The sequence below is a fragment of the Pristiophorus japonicus genome, unplaced genomic scaffold (genome assembly GCF_044704955.1).
Source record: "Pristiophorus japonicus isolate sPriJap1 unplaced genomic scaffold, sPriJap1.hap1 HAP1_SCAFFOLD_465, whole genome shotgun sequence".
NCBI classification, from domain to species: Eukaryota; Metazoa; Chordata; class Chondrichthyes; family Pristiophoridae; genus Pristiophorus; species Pristiophorus japonicus.
Genome location: NW_027254369.1, coordinates 250,270 through 266,611, shown reverse-complemented (window position 1 = coordinate 266,611; position 16,342 = coordinate 250,270). Strand labels below are relative to the sequence as shown.

Here is a 16,342-nt window from a genome sequence, read left to right as displayed (position 1 = left end):
GTGGCAAAAACACGAAGGCAGAATATTATCTGGATGGCGGCAGATTAGGAAAAGGGGAGGTGCAACAAGACCTGGGTGTCATGATTCATCAGTCATTGAAAGTTGGCATGCAGGTACAGCAGGCAGTGAAGAAGGCAAATGGCATGTTGGCCTTCATAGCGAGGGGATTTGAGTATAGGAGCAGTGAGGTCTTACTGCAGTTGTACAGAGTCTTGGTGAGGTCTCACCTGGAATATTCTTACAGTTTTGGTCTCCTAATCTGAGGAAGGACGTTCTTGCTATTGAGGGAGTGCAGCGAAGGTTCACCAGACTGATTCCAGGGATGGCTGGACTGACACATGAGAGACTGGATCAACTGGGCCTTTATATACTGGTGTTTAGAAGGATGAGAGGGGGTCTCATAGAAACGTGTAAGATTCTGACGGGACTGGACAGGTTAGATGTGGGAAGAATGTTCCCGATGTTGGGGAAGTCCAGAACCAGGGGGACACAGTCTTAGGACAAGGGGTAAGCCATTTAGGACTGAGATGAGGAGAAACTTCTTCACTCAGAGAGTTGTTAACCTGTGGAATTCCCTGCCGCAGAGAGTTGTTGATGCCAGTTCATTGGATATATTCAAGAGGGAGTTAGATATGGCCCTTACGGCTAAAGGGATCAAGAGGTATGGAGAGAAAGCAGGAAAGGGGTACTGAAGTGATGTTCAGCCATGATCTTATTGAATGGTGGTGCAGGCTCGACGGGCCGAATGGCCTACTCCTGCACCTATTTTCTATGTTTCTATGATAGTAGACTCATGACTACAGTCAGAACACGTGGGGTCAGGAGACAAGTAGCAGAATGGATAGCAAGCTGGCTACTAAACAAAAGAGAGAGTCTGAGATTAAAGGCAGTTACTCAGACTGGCAAAAGGTGGGAGGTGTTCTGCAAGCATTGGTGCTGTTGTTCTCCATTTACCGAAACACTTTGGACTCTGGAATCAGAGGTACAATGCAGACATTAACAAATTGGGCGGTGTAGTTAATAGAGGAGGTCTGCGACAAAATACAAGAAGTCATTAATAAACTCGTAGAATGGGTGTGTAATTGGCAACTGGACTTCAATGTAGAGAAGTGTGAGATGGAACGTTTTTGTAGGAAGAATGAGGCCACGTACTCCTTGGAAAATAAATGTCTTAATGGTGTGAAGGAGAAGAGGGATCTGGGGGTACAGAGATTAGCGTAGACAGCTCCAATTGACGAGCTAGCAATGGGGCAGACACGATGGGCTGAAATGCCGCCTCCTGTGCTTGTACATTCTATGCCTGTGTATTTAGCAGCTTTGGTTGTTTATGGCCTGTACCCTGTGTGCTTTCCTCAGGTTATGATCACCCAACAGGACAGCTACATCGAGATGCAGCGGTGCACGGGCGCGAGTGGGGAGCGGGACAGGCAGTACCGAGCGCCGGGCTCGCGCGGGAGCCAGCTTCTGGAGCAGGAGAAGCAGCGCAACTTCGAGAAGCAACGGGAGGAGCGGGCCAACGTCCAGAAGCTGCAGAACCAGGTGCGGCAGGAGCAGCAGCGGTGGGAGCGGGACCGCGAGCGGCGGCTGCGTGAGCTCAACCTGCAGGAGGCTCGGCTGCAGGAGCGCGAAGAGGGCCTGCAGCAGCTGAGGGAGCGGCTGGCTCAAGACCAGGGGGAACTGGAGCGACACCGGCAGGAGTACCAGCAGGATCTGGAGCGCCTCCGAGAGTCCCAGAGAACGGTAGAGAAGGAGAGGGAGCGCCTGGAGCTGCAGCAGCGCAAGCAGTTGAAGCACAACACGGTTATGTTTCCACCTGAAGCAGGGCAGGTAATGACTTGGGCTTCATCTCTACTGGCATGACCGACCGTATGGTGACCTGTCAGCCGTGGTTCAGTGTGACCGACCGTGTGGTGACATCTCGGCAGTGGTTCAGTGTGACCGACTGTGTGGTGACATCTCGGCCGTGGCCCAGTGTGACCGACTGTGTGGTGACATCTCGGCCGTGGCCCAGTGTGACCGACCGTGTGGTGACCTGTCGGCCGTGGCCCAGTGTGACCGACCGTGTGGTGACCTGTCGGCCGTGGCTCAGTGTCACTCTGACCGTGTGGTGACATCTCGGCCGTGGCCCAGTGTCACTGACCGACCGAGTGGTGACATCTCGGCCGTGGCCCAGTGTGACCGACCGAGTGGTGACATCTCGGCCGTGGCTCAGTGTCACTCTGACCGAGTGGTGACATCTCGGCCGTGGCCCAGTGTGACCGACCGTGTGGTGACATCTCGGCCATGGCCCAGTGTGACCGACCGTATGGTGACATCTCGGCCGTGGCTCAGTGTGACCGACCGAGTGGTGACATCTCGGCCGTGGCCCAGTGTGACCGACCGTGTGGTGACATCTCGGCCGTGGCCCAGTGTGACCGACCGTGTGGTGACATCTCGGCCGTGGCCCAGTGTGACCGACCGTATGGTGACATCTTGGCCGTGGCCCAGTGTGACCGACCGTATGGTGACATCTCGGCCGTGGCCCAGTGTGACCGACCGTATGGTGACATATTTACAATCTATATTAATGACTTGGAAGAAGGGACCGAGTGTAGCATAGCCAAGTTTGCTCGTTATACAAAGATGGGAGGAAAAACAATGTGAGAGGAGGGGACACAAAATCTGCAAAAGGACATAGACAAGCTAAGTGAGTGGGCAAAAATTTGGCAGATGGAAAAATCTTGCGACACTTATACCGGGTATTGGTGAGGCCACACCTGGAATACTGCGTACAGTTTTGGTTTCCTTATTTACGAAAGGATATACTTGCTTTGGAGACAGTTCAGAGAAGCTTCACTCGGTTGATTCCGGAGATGAGTGGGTTGACCTTGTGAGGAAAGGTTGAGGAGGTTGGGTCTCTACTCAGTGGAATTCAGAATAATGAGAGGTGATCTTATCGAAACGTATAAGATTATGAGGGGGCTTGACGAGGTGGATGCAGAGAGGATGTTCCCATTGATGGGGGAGACTAGAACTAGAGGGCATCATCTTAGAATAAGGGGCCGCCCATTTAAAACTGACATGAGAAAGTTCTTAGGGTTGTAAATCTGTGGAATTCGCTGCCTCAGAGAGCTGTGGAAGCTGGGACATTGAATAAATTTAAGACAGAAATAGACAGTTTCTTAACTGATAAGGGAATAAGGGGTTATGGGGAGCGGGCAGGGAAGTGGAGCTGAGTCCATGATCGGATCAGCCATGATCGTATTAAATGGTGGAGCAGGCTCGAGGGGCCATATGGCCTACTCCTGCTCCTATTTCTTACGTTCTTATGTCAGCGAGGCTCAGTGTCACTGACCGTGTGATGACATGTCAGCCGTGGCTCAGTGTGACTGAGTCAGAAGCTCGTGACTTCAAGTCCCACTGCAGACACTTGAGCACAACAATCTAGGTTGACACACCAGTGCAGTACTGAGTGAGCACCGGAGGTGTCGTCTATCGGATGAGACGTTAAACCGAGGCCCCGTCTGCACTCCGGTGGATGTAAAAGATCCCACGGGCACTATTTCAAAGAAGAGCAGGGGATTTCTCCTGTTGTGTCCTGGCCAATATTTATCCCTCAACCAACATCACTAAAACAGATTGTGCACAAGTTGGCTGCCACGTTTCCTTCTTTATAACAGTGAGTACACCTCAAGTACTTAATTGGCTGTAAACACTTTGAAGTCCTGAAGTCGTTAAAGGTACTATATGAATGCAATCTCGTTCTATTTCTAAATTCACAATTCTCCTTTGCTGAAGGTGCTGACTCGGACTGGGTGCAATTCCACCAGGGCCAGTCGCCAATGAGCCCCTTCATTTTTTTTTCGGAGTGACTGCTGCCAACGAACTAGAAGGCGCGCAGAAGTATTCTGCCTGTAACTGTAGGGTCTCAAATTTTTAAAATTGCGTTCACCACAGCAGAAATAAGATCGGAGAAGTGCTGGCATTTTTCCCCTCAGCCCGATGATCTGGCATTTTTCCAATCTCTCACGGCGTTTTTTAAAAAAAACATTTTTAACGAACCTGCTCCCTTACGAACCGGCAGCGCGCACGTGCAGCTCGTTGGCTGCAGTCATGTCCTTTTTTGGGGGATGTGCGGCCTGTTCACAGTTTCGCGCATGTGCAAAAGTGAGCATTAAAAATGCTGGCCGGGGGCTGCACAGCTTCGAGGGAACGTTGCCGGCAGCCCTTTCGGTTTCCCTGCCCAAGTAGCCGCCTTCATGCCTGAGCCTGAACAGTGAGTGCCAGCAGGCTGTTTGGCCGCAGAAAGCTCCCCGAATTAAAATGAATCTTGTACTGTCTGGGCCACTGACCCTGCTCACCCTTCGACCTTGTGCTGCACGCGTTCCGTATAAAGCGGGTTGAATCTAACCTCCGTTGGTATCTGGGGCCTGGTTTTTAATTGAATTTAAAAAAAGGCTTGCATTTATATAGCGCCTTTCACGCCCTCAGGACTTCCCACCGCCAATGGAGTACTTTTTGGAGTGTAGTCACTGTTGTAACGTGGGAAATGCAGCAGCCAATTTGTGCACAGCAAGCTCCCACAAACTGCAACGAGATAACGACCAGATAATCTGTTTTTAGTGACGGTGGTTGAGGGATAAATATTGGCCCCAGGACACATAGAAACATAGAAAATAGGTGCAGAGTAGGCCATTCGGTCCTTCTAGCCTGCACCGCCATTCAATGAGTTCACGGCTGAACATTCAACTTCAGCAACGACAGCCGTACTGGAAAGGCTGGCCCCGACCGCGACGCCGGGACAGACATGCCCACCACACTGAAGGACAAGGGTCAAACTCTCCAAGGCGGAGAAACTCCAGGTCTGCACTGGGCCCCAGAAGCTGCCAAAGGTCAGTCCACCAGGGACTTGCAGTGCACTGTGAAAGAAACACTGGAAGAGTAAGCTTACCGAGAATGCCACGCGTTTTTAATTTTGAAACGATTGGAGCAACGGCGGGTGCACTCGTGATGATTAACAAAAGGACGGGCGCGAAATCCATAGAAACACGGCCCAGTCGCAAATGCATCGACTCGTTGGGTTGTGTGTGGGGCTCCTCGCTGGTTGAAGGTACCAGCCGTTGAGGTACAGAGCCATGTGGGCCGAGTGTTCCCAGATTCAGTCCCTGGGTTGTGGTGCGTCAATTGACCCGAGTTGGGAGGCAGTGAGGCTGCTGCAAGTCACTGGATTACGGAGAGGAAGAACAGCCAGAACTATTGCTACAGATTGTCTTCAGCTGCCAGGGCCCTAAGCTGTGGAATTCCCTCCCTACACCCCACCGCCTCTCGACCCCTCTCTCCTCCTTTTAAAATGCTCCTTAAAGCCAGCTTCTTTGACCAAACTTTCGGTCATCCGGAATAAAAACCGAAAATGCTGAAAACCTCAGCGGGTCAGGTAGCATCCGGGGCGAGGAAGCAGAGTTAAAGTTTCGGGTCAACGACCCCGCGTCAGAACTCGAGAGTGTTCGGAAAGAAGAGATTCTTAACGAGCACTGAAAGGGGGAGGGGAAGAAAGAACAAAAGGGAAGACAGGAGAGATTAGAGAGACAAAAGGGATGATGGCCCAAATTCAAAATGGTATTTTGGTTATCTGTCCTAATATCTCCTTGTATGGCTCGCTGTCAAAAGTTAGTGTTTTCTTGATAACGCACCTGTGGGAGTGCCTTGGGACAGTTTATTACATTAAAGGTGCTATATAAATGTAAGTTGTTCGTGACGTGTCGGACTTCAGAAAATTAGAAAATGGGTTTGCAGTACGGTGTATTCTGTGGGATAAAGGCAGAAGGCCACAGGGTGGCAGCAGTGCCTCTTTGTGCTCAGAATTATTGAAAAGTTTCTGTTCCATGCACCTTGGATAATTTGGCCTGTCTTTGGAGTAAACGTTGCAGAACAGCATCCGTGAAGAATAGTTAGTCGGTGTAAAGCAAGTGATGACTAGTCATTTGGGACTGAGCTACAGACCAGCAGTGGGAGAATGTTCCAGCTTCTGGACGATGCAGTGACTTGAGTTGCATTTCAACATCGTCGCATCCTTTGCACGGGAGGGTGTCCAGACTCGAGCGCGGGCCGACGCTTCCCCTTTTCCCAAACATTTTTCCAGGGACAACTGCGCCCCCCTTGTAAAGGATGAGCCTACATTGACACACGGTATAGGAGCGGGGAGGTCTTACTGCAGCTGTACAGGGTCTTGGTGAGGCCTCACCTGGAATATTGTGTTCAGTTTTGGTCTCCTAATCTGAGGAAGGACGTTCTTGCTATTGAGGGAGTGCAGCGAAGATTCACCAGACTGATTCCTGGGATGGCAGGACTGACATATGAGGAGAGACTGGATTGACTGGGCCTGTATTCACTGGAGTTTAGAAGGATGAGAGGGGATCTCATAGAAACATATAAAATTCTGACGGGATTGGACAGGTTAGATGCAGGAAGAATGTTCCCAATGTTGGGGAAGTCCAGAACCAGGGGTCACAGTCTAAGGATAAGGGGTAAGCCATTTAGGACCGAGATGAGGAGAAACTTCTTCACCCAGAGAGTGGTGAACCTGTGGAATTCTTTACCACAGAAAGTTGTTGAGGCTGGTTCGTTAGATATATTCAAAAGGGAGTTAGATATGGCCCTTACGGCTAAAGGGATTATGGAGAGAAAATAGGAAAGGGGTACTGAGGTGATGACCAGCCATGATCATATTGAATGGTGGTGCAGGCTCAAAGGGCCAAATGGCTGCCTCCTATTTTCTATGTTCTATGTCCTCAAAACATCCCCAAGCTCTCTGATACAATGAATTACCTTTTTGCGGTGCGGACTCTGTTATTTTGGGAAATGCAGTGGCCGGCTTGCAACTTGCCTCTGGAGGGCGAACCTTGGAGGTGAACGTCCTCGGGAGCGGAGCCAAAGCTGGGACTCGCTTCACTGGGAGTTTCTGCTCCGGGACTCTGGTTCAGTCAAGACCCAATCTCTCTGCAAAGGCCATTACGCCAAGAGGGTTGGAGGTATATTGGGACTTCAGATGAGCGCAAGGGTAATTTTAAAGTAATTGGTAGGAGGTTTAGAGGGGATTTGAGGGGAACTTCTTCACCCAGAGGGTGGTGGGGCTCTGGAACTCGCTGCCTGAAAGGGAGGTAGAGGCAGAAACCCTCACCACATTTAAAAAGTACTTCGATACGCACTTGAAATGCTGTAACTTATAGGGCTACGGACCAAGAGCTGGAAAGTGGGATTAGGCTGGGTAGCTCTATCTGTTGGCGAGGACACAATGGGCCGAAATGACCTCCTTCCCAACATTTGGGAAGAGATGGCTATATATCTTTTTCAAAGGAAAACTTTTTAAGCGGAGGTGGGCATGGTTAGGGGGGCGGCAGGTGGGCATGGTTGGTGGGGGGGGAGGTGGGCGTGGGGGGGGGGAGGTGGGCATGGTTAGGGGGGCAGCAGGTGGGCATGGTTGGTGGGGGGGAGGTGGGCATGGTTGGGGGGGGTGGGCATGGTTGGGGGGGGGGGGAGGTGGGCATGGTCGGGGGTGGGGGGGAGGTGGACATGGTCGCGCGGAGGGGCGGGGGGGGTGGCTGTGTGACCCCTCTTGCCCCACTGGTGGGCCTGGTGTCACGGGGAAGACGAGTGCTGGAGATGCATCTATCCTGTCGCTAGCTAATGAAGTATGCTCTCGCTCCACCTCGCGGTATTTTGGAAAATTAACTTTTGTGCAATACAAGTGCAAAAATAAATAACTTTTACATAGCGTTCTTTTAAGACCTTGGGACGTCCTAAAGTGCTTTGAAGCTGGCGAAGTGAGTTTTGACACGTCTTCACTGTAGCGTAAGAGATGCGACTGCAAGTTCACGCACAGAAATGACCAGCTCATCTGTTCTCTGTGTTGATTGAGGAGGGGGCTTGAACCCACGCCCTTGCTCGTAGGCGTGACTGCTACCAACTGAACCAAGGTTACTCAATACAGGAAGTGTGTGTACCCTGGCTGCAGGCAAGTTAGCATCTTTATACAACTCTGGGATAACACCAGCCATCATACGTAGATAGGGTGGGAACGTGGAATTGAGGTAGATCAGCCACGATCTTATTGAAGTGCGGAATGGGCTCGAGTGGCCACAAGGCCGACTCCTCCCATGTCTTATCTTTTTATATGGTATTTGCTTTGATACTTGTGTGTTTATACAGCCATAGAGGTATCCTGTGTCAGTCCAAGCAGGCTGCTGATATCCGAGTCGCCTTGGACTCATGCAATTTATCTTTGGCCGCCGTCTTTCGGATGAGACGTTAAACCGAGACCCGGTCTGCCCTCTCAAGTGGGCATAAATGATCCCATGGCTCTATTTCGAACCGGTGGCCTGGGGCCAATATTTACCCCTCAATCAACATAACAAAAACAGATTATCTGGTCATTGTCACATTGCTGTTTGTGGGAGCTTGCTGTGCGCAAATTGGCTGCCGCATTTCCCACATTGCAACAGTGACTACAGTCCGAAAGTACTTCATTGGCTGTAAAGCGCTTTGGGCCGCCCGGTGTTCGTGAAGGGCGCTATATAAATGCAAGTCTTTCTTTCTCTCTCAGATCGCCGGCTTTACTCTCTCCCAGAGCCTCGACGGAGACCGAGCCGAAATGATGTCCTCGCCGCTGAGCGAGGCAGGGCTGGCCCAGCACGGCCTGAAGTACTCTGGGCAGCCGAGCGGCAGTGGGCCGCTCTCTGAGCGACCCGCTGAGATCCAGCTTCAGCGGGAGAACAGCGCCGCCTCGATGTTTGCGCGCACGACCGAGAGCCGATCGTCCCTCCTCCCGAAGGCCGACGTGCCCATCCACCTCGTGAGCGCCACCAATCAGATCCTGAAGCCCAGCGGAGTGCAGCAGAAAATCCCCACCAAACTTGCCACCTTGAAAGGGGGGAAGGAGAAGGGCGGGAAAGCGAAGGACCGGCAATCCATTGCAGGCATGCCCTCTTTCTCCATGTCACATACCACAGGTAAAGCTCACTCTCGTCCAACTTCAATTCTCATCCTTGTTTACAAATCCCTCCGCTGCCTCGCCCCTCCCTATCTCTGTAATCTCCAGCCCCACAACCCCTCAGATTTCTGCCCCCCTCTAATTCTGTGCTCCTCTAATTCTGCTTTCCTGAGCATCCCTGATTATAATCGCTCCATCATTGGTGGCCATGCCTTCTGTTGCCTGGACCCTAAGCTCTGGAACTCCCTCCCTAAACCTCTCTACCTCTCTTTCCTCCTTCAAGACGCTCCTTAAAACCTACCTCTTTGACCAAGCTTTTCGTCACCTGCATTAATTTTTACTTGTGCGACTTGGTGTCAAATTTTTTATCTCGTAATACTCCTGTGAAGAGCCGTGGGACGTTTCACTATGTTAAAGGCGCTATATAAATGCAAGTTGTTAATTGATTTATTTGACCAGTTTTAACCCTTTCTGCATGAAAGTGTGGGCACCTTGCTGGGATTCATTTCAAATCTCGTCGTAGATCACTGGCACCTCAGCCTTGAGTCAGCGTTGACATTGAATGCCAAGCTCTATCATCTCCTCTTGTACATAGACACACACAGTCTCAAACAGGGACTCTATCTGCTTAGGAACATTCAGGAACAACAAATGGTCATCAAAGCTAAAACTTCTAATGCCCTGCCTCTCCCACTGAAGCCCATTCCTCGAGTGCCCTGATTACCATTGGAGCCCATCCCTCCGGTGCCTTAATTCTCCCATGGAAGTCTATCATACTAGTACCCCGTCTCTCCCTGTCCTTACTACTAGGGGGAATCAAGGGGTATGGCGAGAAAGCAGGAATGGGGTACTGAAGTTGCATGTTCAGCCATGAACTAATTGAATAGCGGTGCAGGCTCAAAGGGCCGAATGGCCTACTCCTGCACCTATTTTCTATGTATAACATAAGAACAAGGAACAGGAGTAGGCTATCTAACCCCTCGAGCCTGCTCTGCCATTCAACAAGATCATGGCTGATCTGGCCGTGGACTCAGCTCCACTTACCCTCCCGCTCCCCGTAACCCTTAATTCCCTTATTGGTTAAAAATCTATCTATCTGTGATTTGAATACATTCAATGAGCTAGCCTCAACTGCTTCCTTGGGCAGAGAATTCCACAGATTCACAACCCTCTGGGAGAAGAAATTTCCCCTCAACTCGGTTTTAAATTGGCTCCCCTGTATTTTGAGGCTGTGCCCCCTAGTTCTAGTCTCCCCGACCAGTGGAAACAACCTCTCTGCCTCTATCTTGTCTATCCCTTTCATTATCTTAAATGTTTCTATAAGATCACCCCTCATCCTTCTGAACTCACATTGAGTAGACTGGGTCTTTACTCGATCATCATAAGGTAACCCCCTCATCTCCGGAATCAGCCTAGTGAATCGTCTCTGTACCCCCTCCAAAACTAGTATATCCTTCCTTAAGTAAGGTGACCAAAACTGCATGCAGTACTCCAGGTGCGGCCTCACCAATACCCTATACAGTTGCAGCAGGACCTCCCTGTTTTTGTACTCCATCCCTCTCGCAATGAAGGCCAACATTCCATTCACCTTCCTGATTACCTGCTGCACCTGCAAACTTAACTTTTTGGGATTCATGCACAAGGACCCCCAGGTCCCTCTGCACCGCAGCATGTTGTAATTTCTCCCCATTCAAATAATATTCCCTTTTACTGTTTTTTTTTCAAGGTGGATGACCTCACACTTTCTGACTTTATATTCCATCTGCCAAACCTTAGCCCATTCGCTTAACCTATCTAAATCTCTTTGCAGCCTCTCTGTGTCCTCTACACAACCTGCTTTCCCACTAATCTTTGTGTCATCTGCAAATTTTGTTACACTACACTCTGTCCCCTCTTCCAGGTCATCTATGTATATTGTAAACAGTTGTGGTCCCAGCACCGATCCCTGTGGCACACCACTAACCACCGATTTCCAACCCGAAAAGGACCCATTTATCCCGACTCTCTGCTTTCTGTTAGCCAGCCAATTCTCGATCCATGCTAATACATTTCCTCTGACTCCACGTACCTTTATCTTCTGCAGTAACCTTTTGTGTGGCACCTTATCGAATGCCTTTTAGAAATCTAAATACACCACATCCATCGGTACACCTCTATCCACCATGCTCGTTATATCCTCAAAGAATTCCAGTAAATTAGTTCAACATGATTTCCCCTTCATGAATCCATGTTGCGTCTGCTTGATTGCACTATTCCTATCTAGATGTCCTGCTATTTCTTCCTTAATGATAGCTTCAAGCATTTTCCCCACTACAGATGTTAACCTAACCGGCCTATAGTTACCTGCCTTTTGTCTGCCCCTTTTTTTAAACAGAGGCATTACATTAGCTGCTTTCCAATCCGCTGGTACCTCCCCAGAGTCCAGAGAATTTTGGTAGATTATAGCGAATGCATCTGCTATAACTTCCACCATCTCTTTTAATACCCTGGGATGCATTTCATCAGGACCAGGGGACTTGTCTACTTTGAGTCCCATTAGCCTGTCCAGCACTACCCCTCTAGTGATTGTCTCGAGATCCTCCCTTCCCATTGTTAATGTGTTTGCTCACTACCCCAGCTGGCAGACATTTCCAAATATTTCCCACTCCTTGATATCTGATTTCATTATTATTTCTGTCGTCTGGCACGGCACCCCCTTATGTATTCTTGGTTTTGTTTTTTGTAGCATTTAATACTTTATATAGTTCAGGTGAGGTCGTCCTTGAACTCCCTTCATCACAGCCTGAACTGGAGAACCCACTCAATAACCCCCTCCCCTGCCACTAACTCCTGTAGGACCCACTCCATCCACCTCACCCTGAAGCCACTGACCCCTGGATGACCCACTGTGAACCTCCCCCACCCTCCTCAAGCCACTGACCCCTGCAGGACCCACTAAACACGACCTGCCTCGATCTCCCATTACTGGAATACTGTCTGCTTTCAGTTTTTTTTTAAGACCAGCAGTTTCTCGAACCACATAACCAGATCTAGACCCCTGTGGCTTTTATTTTCATTAGAAGTCTTTCCTGTGGGACTTTGCCAAGAGCCTGTAACACTATCATGGAGAGAGCGGTTATCTGCAATATCCTCAAGATGTCCAAGAGATTTGTCTGTCACTGGATAGGAATCAGGAGCCGGAGCCCAAGTTGATCTTTACCCTCCCTAGCGCGGAGCACTGAGGGCAGTCCTGGTGGCCCCACAGTTGGCCTAGTTGATGGCCAGTAACTCCGAAAAGATCGGGGCATGAAAACTGAGTTCTCCCTGTTCAGCCTGGTTCAGTTCCACACTGAGCAGGGCAGATAGCCAAGAGAGCAGTCCCAATTCTTGTTCTCTATTTCTCTTGTGCTCTCTCTTCCATGTCTCCCTCCTTTCTCTCCACTTGTTGCTCTAAACGCATCCATTGATTGAAATGAACTCTCTTCCTTTCCCTGTAGGGTCAGACTTCAGGCAGAGCAATGCGTCGAGGTTTTTTACCAAGGACGATGGGATGTTGAAAGGCAGGAGGTCCTCGAGCCCTGGGATAGCCAGCAGCCAAAGTGGCTCCCAACAAGGCGAGTGTTCAAGGTTTCGCAGTCAGTGTGCGATCGACCGCACCAAGACCAGCTCACCATCAGAGATACAGCAAAAACAGAAACCGGTCTATGGGTCCTACCAGTCTCTAGTCCTAATCCCATGTACCTGCCCTGTTCCCATATCACCAAATCTTTCAACCACTTATATAACTATTTTAGCTATGAGGAAAGATTGGATAGGCTGGGGTTGTTTTCTTTGGCCAGAGGAGGCAGAGGGGAGACCTTATTGAGTTGTGTAAAATCATGAGTGGCCTAGATAGAGTGGCTAGGTCAGACCCATTTCCCTTAGCGGAGCGCTAAACAACCAGAGAGCATAGATTTAAAGTATTTGGTAGAAGATTTAGAGGGGATTTGAGGGAGAATTTCTTCGCTCAGAGGGTGGTGGGGGTCTGGAACTCACTGCCTATAGGGTGGTAGAGGCAGAAACCCTCATCACATTTTTAAAAGTACATGGATGTGCACTTAAAGTGCTGTAACCTACAGGGCTATGGACCAAGAGCTGGAAAGTGGGATGAAGCTGGATAGCTCTTTGTCGGCTGACGCGGACACGGACACGATGGGCCGAATGGCCCCCTTCCGTGTCATAAATTTCTGATTCTAAACTAGTCTCCGAAGCAGAGACCATTTAGTGTGGGGGTTATATTGACATTACAACACAAACAGGCTGCTTGGTTCAACCAGTCCATGTTGGTGTTTAACATCCAGTCGCGCAGTATCCTAATCCCATGTGCCCCTGTTCCCGTACCCCATCACTTCCCTCTACTTCAACCACTTACCTATCCTATTATTTAAATGTTGCCTTTATCTCTCCTTCAGTCACTAACTCTGGTCGTGCATTCCAAAGTTCACCACCCTCTCTTTCTCCTGCTCTCTGTCCTAAATCTCGTGCTCTCTCGTTCTAAGCCCCTCAACCCACTGGATGCTGTCTCTTTCCATCCACTCTGCCCCATCCCTTCATAACTTTAAACACCTCTATTAAATCACCCAGTAATCTCCTCTGCTCGAATGAAAACAGCCCCACTTTTTCAAGCCTTTCTTCGTATTTTTGTTTCCTTATGTCAGGTTGTATCGTTGTGAATCCATACAGTACCCTCGCCCCTAGCCTTCCCGCTCCCCCATTGACTCTCCCATCACCTTTGGCTTTAAGGCCCTCGCCCCATTTTCAAACCCCTTCATGCCTCACTGCACCTGATCTGAGATTTAGATTTATATCGCGTCCTATTTTCTACACGGCAGTACTCCATTGGCTGTAAAGTGCTTTTAGACTTCCGGTGGTTGTGAAAGGCGCTATATAAGTTCAAGTCTTTCATTCTTTTATTTAGTCTCTCTCGGAAACGGCCCACTGTGCTTCGTGTGAATTACTTCGAAGTACTGTGCGGATATCTTAGAAGGGCGCGGGTAGTATAGTGGTTATGTTACTGGACTAGTGATCCAGAGGCCTGGGCTAATCTGGAAAATTCAGTTAGTTAAATAAATCGAATAAAAATCTAGTATCAGTAATGGTGACCATGAAACTACCGATTGTTGACAAAAGCCCATCTGGTTCACTAATGCCCTTTAGGGAAGGAAATCTGCCCGTCCTTACCCGGTCTGGCCTATATGTGACTCCAGACCCACAGCAATGTGGTTTACTCTTAACTGTCCTCTGAAATGGCGCCTCAAGCCATTTGATTGTAACTTTAAGAAACAATAACAAGACCTTCACCACACTGACTGCAGCGGTTCAAGAAGGCGGCTCGGGATGGGCAATAAATGCCGGCCTTGCCAGTGACGTCCACATCCCATGAACAAATTTTTTTTTTTTTTTTTTTTTTTTATATAAAGTGTCCGCATGCATAATGCATCCAGTCTCCAATCCAGCCTTCAGCCACTAACTGCATCTCTGCACTCTGCAATTATCTTTCTAAACTCCTCTGTAAACCACTTATTACTTTATTTATCACACTTCTAAAGCCTCCTCAGCATCTGCCTCTGATCATGGTTTTGGTCACACCACCTACATTCTGTCCTCACTGCTCAGTGCTCATGCTTCTCTCTCTCTCTCTCCTCCCCCAACCACTAAGTAGCACCTCTCTAGGTGCTTTACAAAGGTACATTTGAGTTTACTCGACTGTGGTGAGTCTGTTGACATGGATATTGAAGGCCATAGTTGTGTTTTGAAAAGGAGTTCTTCCGACTGTCCTGGCCAATAATCCTCCCACAACCAACACCACCAAAAGCCAATTAACCTCATCACTATTGCCAATAGTGTGAAAAATAGCTGCCTAGTTTGCTTACATCACAGCCACTAAGAAAGACAGACTTGCATTTATTCACGACCAACGGACGTCTCAAAGCGCTTTAGAGTACTTTTGGAGCGTAGTCACTGTTGTAATGTGGGAAACGCGGCAGCTAGTTTGCGCACAGCAAGCTCCCACAAACAGCAATGTGAAAACGACCTGATCTTTTATATGTGCACCAGAGAGGGCAGACTCGGTTTAACGTCTCATCTGAAAGACAGCCCCTCCGGCGGTGTGGCGCTCCCTCGGCACTGCCCCCGAGTGTCAGCGCATGTGCCCAAATTCCTGGAGTGGGACTTGAACCTTCTGTCACAGGCAAGTGTGCTACCAACAATCCAGAGATAACTGTGTGGCGATTTGAGACATTCCAAGTATTTTTTAGCATGAAAATGATTTGCTCTGACTCTGGGCGCGCTGTTCCAGAACCTTTATGCTTTCTCCTATTTTCTCTCCTCTTGTCCTGAATCTCATGCCTGCCTTTCACAGTCCAAATGGCCACCAGGGGGTTAAACATAGAAACATAGAAAATAGGTGCAGGAGCAGGCCATTCGGCCCTTCGAGCCTGCACCACCATTCAATATGATCATGGCTGATCATGCAACTTCAGTACCCCATTCCTGCTTTCTCTCCATACTTCTTGATCCCTTTAGCCGTAAGGGCCACATCTAACTCCCTTTTGAATATATTGAACGAACGAACATCCCAAGGTGCCATTAAAAAGATGAACTGGACTCTGTCAGTTTGAGGAGGGGTGGGGAGGGGTTGCCATTTTGTGTGTTTATTTTTATTTATATCTGTATGTATATACATATATACAAATGTTATATTATATCTATTTATATATTTATGTATATGTATGTGTGTATGTGTGTGTGTATGCAATATACACACTTTACTGGATTTAACCAAAACTTTCCTCTGCCATCACAGAATCCTCAGTCTCCATGGAAATCCAGCACGAGCCGCAGCCCTCGCTAAGCACGTCTATGCCGAGCGGAAGCGCCCAGCTCCAGGGTGCACCCGTTGTCACGGTAATGCCGCAGCCGCCGCCGCCCAGCGTACAGGACGACTCCGGCGCCGAGATCATTTTCTTCTGAACCACGCAAGCAGCAGAAGAAAATCAAGTGTGGACGTGGGAACCCTGGAGTAACGGACGGGGAGGGGGTGGGTGGGTGTGAGAGAGAGTGGGGGGGGGGGGGGTGGAAGGGGAGCGTCGGAGTGGACCACAAGAGCGGCAACTGCTCGAAACGTGCCGATAATCTCCCACGGCAAGTGTGTTCGAATCCCGATTGAAGTTGAGATGGCGCCAGTGCAGGTCCCATAACGTGCGGCAAAGCACGGCGGCACGATTACCCGCAACAACCTCTGCTGTTTTTGTGAAGGGAGGGTCCGTTTTGGAAACCGTTATGAATAGCGCGCATGTCTTTTCACCCAGTGTCAGGAGATTATAATCTAGAGGTTCGTGGGACTGGTATTTGAAAGGG

At 49.4% G+C, this 16,342-nt stretch overlaps 1 protein-coding gene across 3 annotated transcripts in view; it reads left to right on the top strand.

Moving 5' to 3' along the window:
• Positions 1-16,011, top strand: part of arhgef18b (rho/rac guanine nucleotide exchange factor (GEF) 18b) — a 242,069-nt gene extending 226,058 nt beyond the window's left edge. For all 3 annotated transcript variants that reach the window (XM_070873404.1, XM_070873405.1, XM_070873406.1), the window contains 4 exons: positions 1,357-1,827; positions 8,579-8,984; positions 12,442-12,558; positions 15,789-16,011. In XM_070873404.1, coding sequence (XP_070729505.1) covers positions 1,357-1,827; positions 8,579-8,984; positions 12,442-12,558; positions 15,789-15,955 — 1,161 coding nt within the window. In that variant the 3' untranslated portion in view covers positions 15,956-16,011. The remainder of the gene's footprint in view (positions 1-1,356; positions 1,828-8,578; positions 8,985-12,441; positions 12,559-15,788) is intronic.
• The last annotated feature ends 331 nt before the right edge of the window (positions 16,012-16,342 follow it).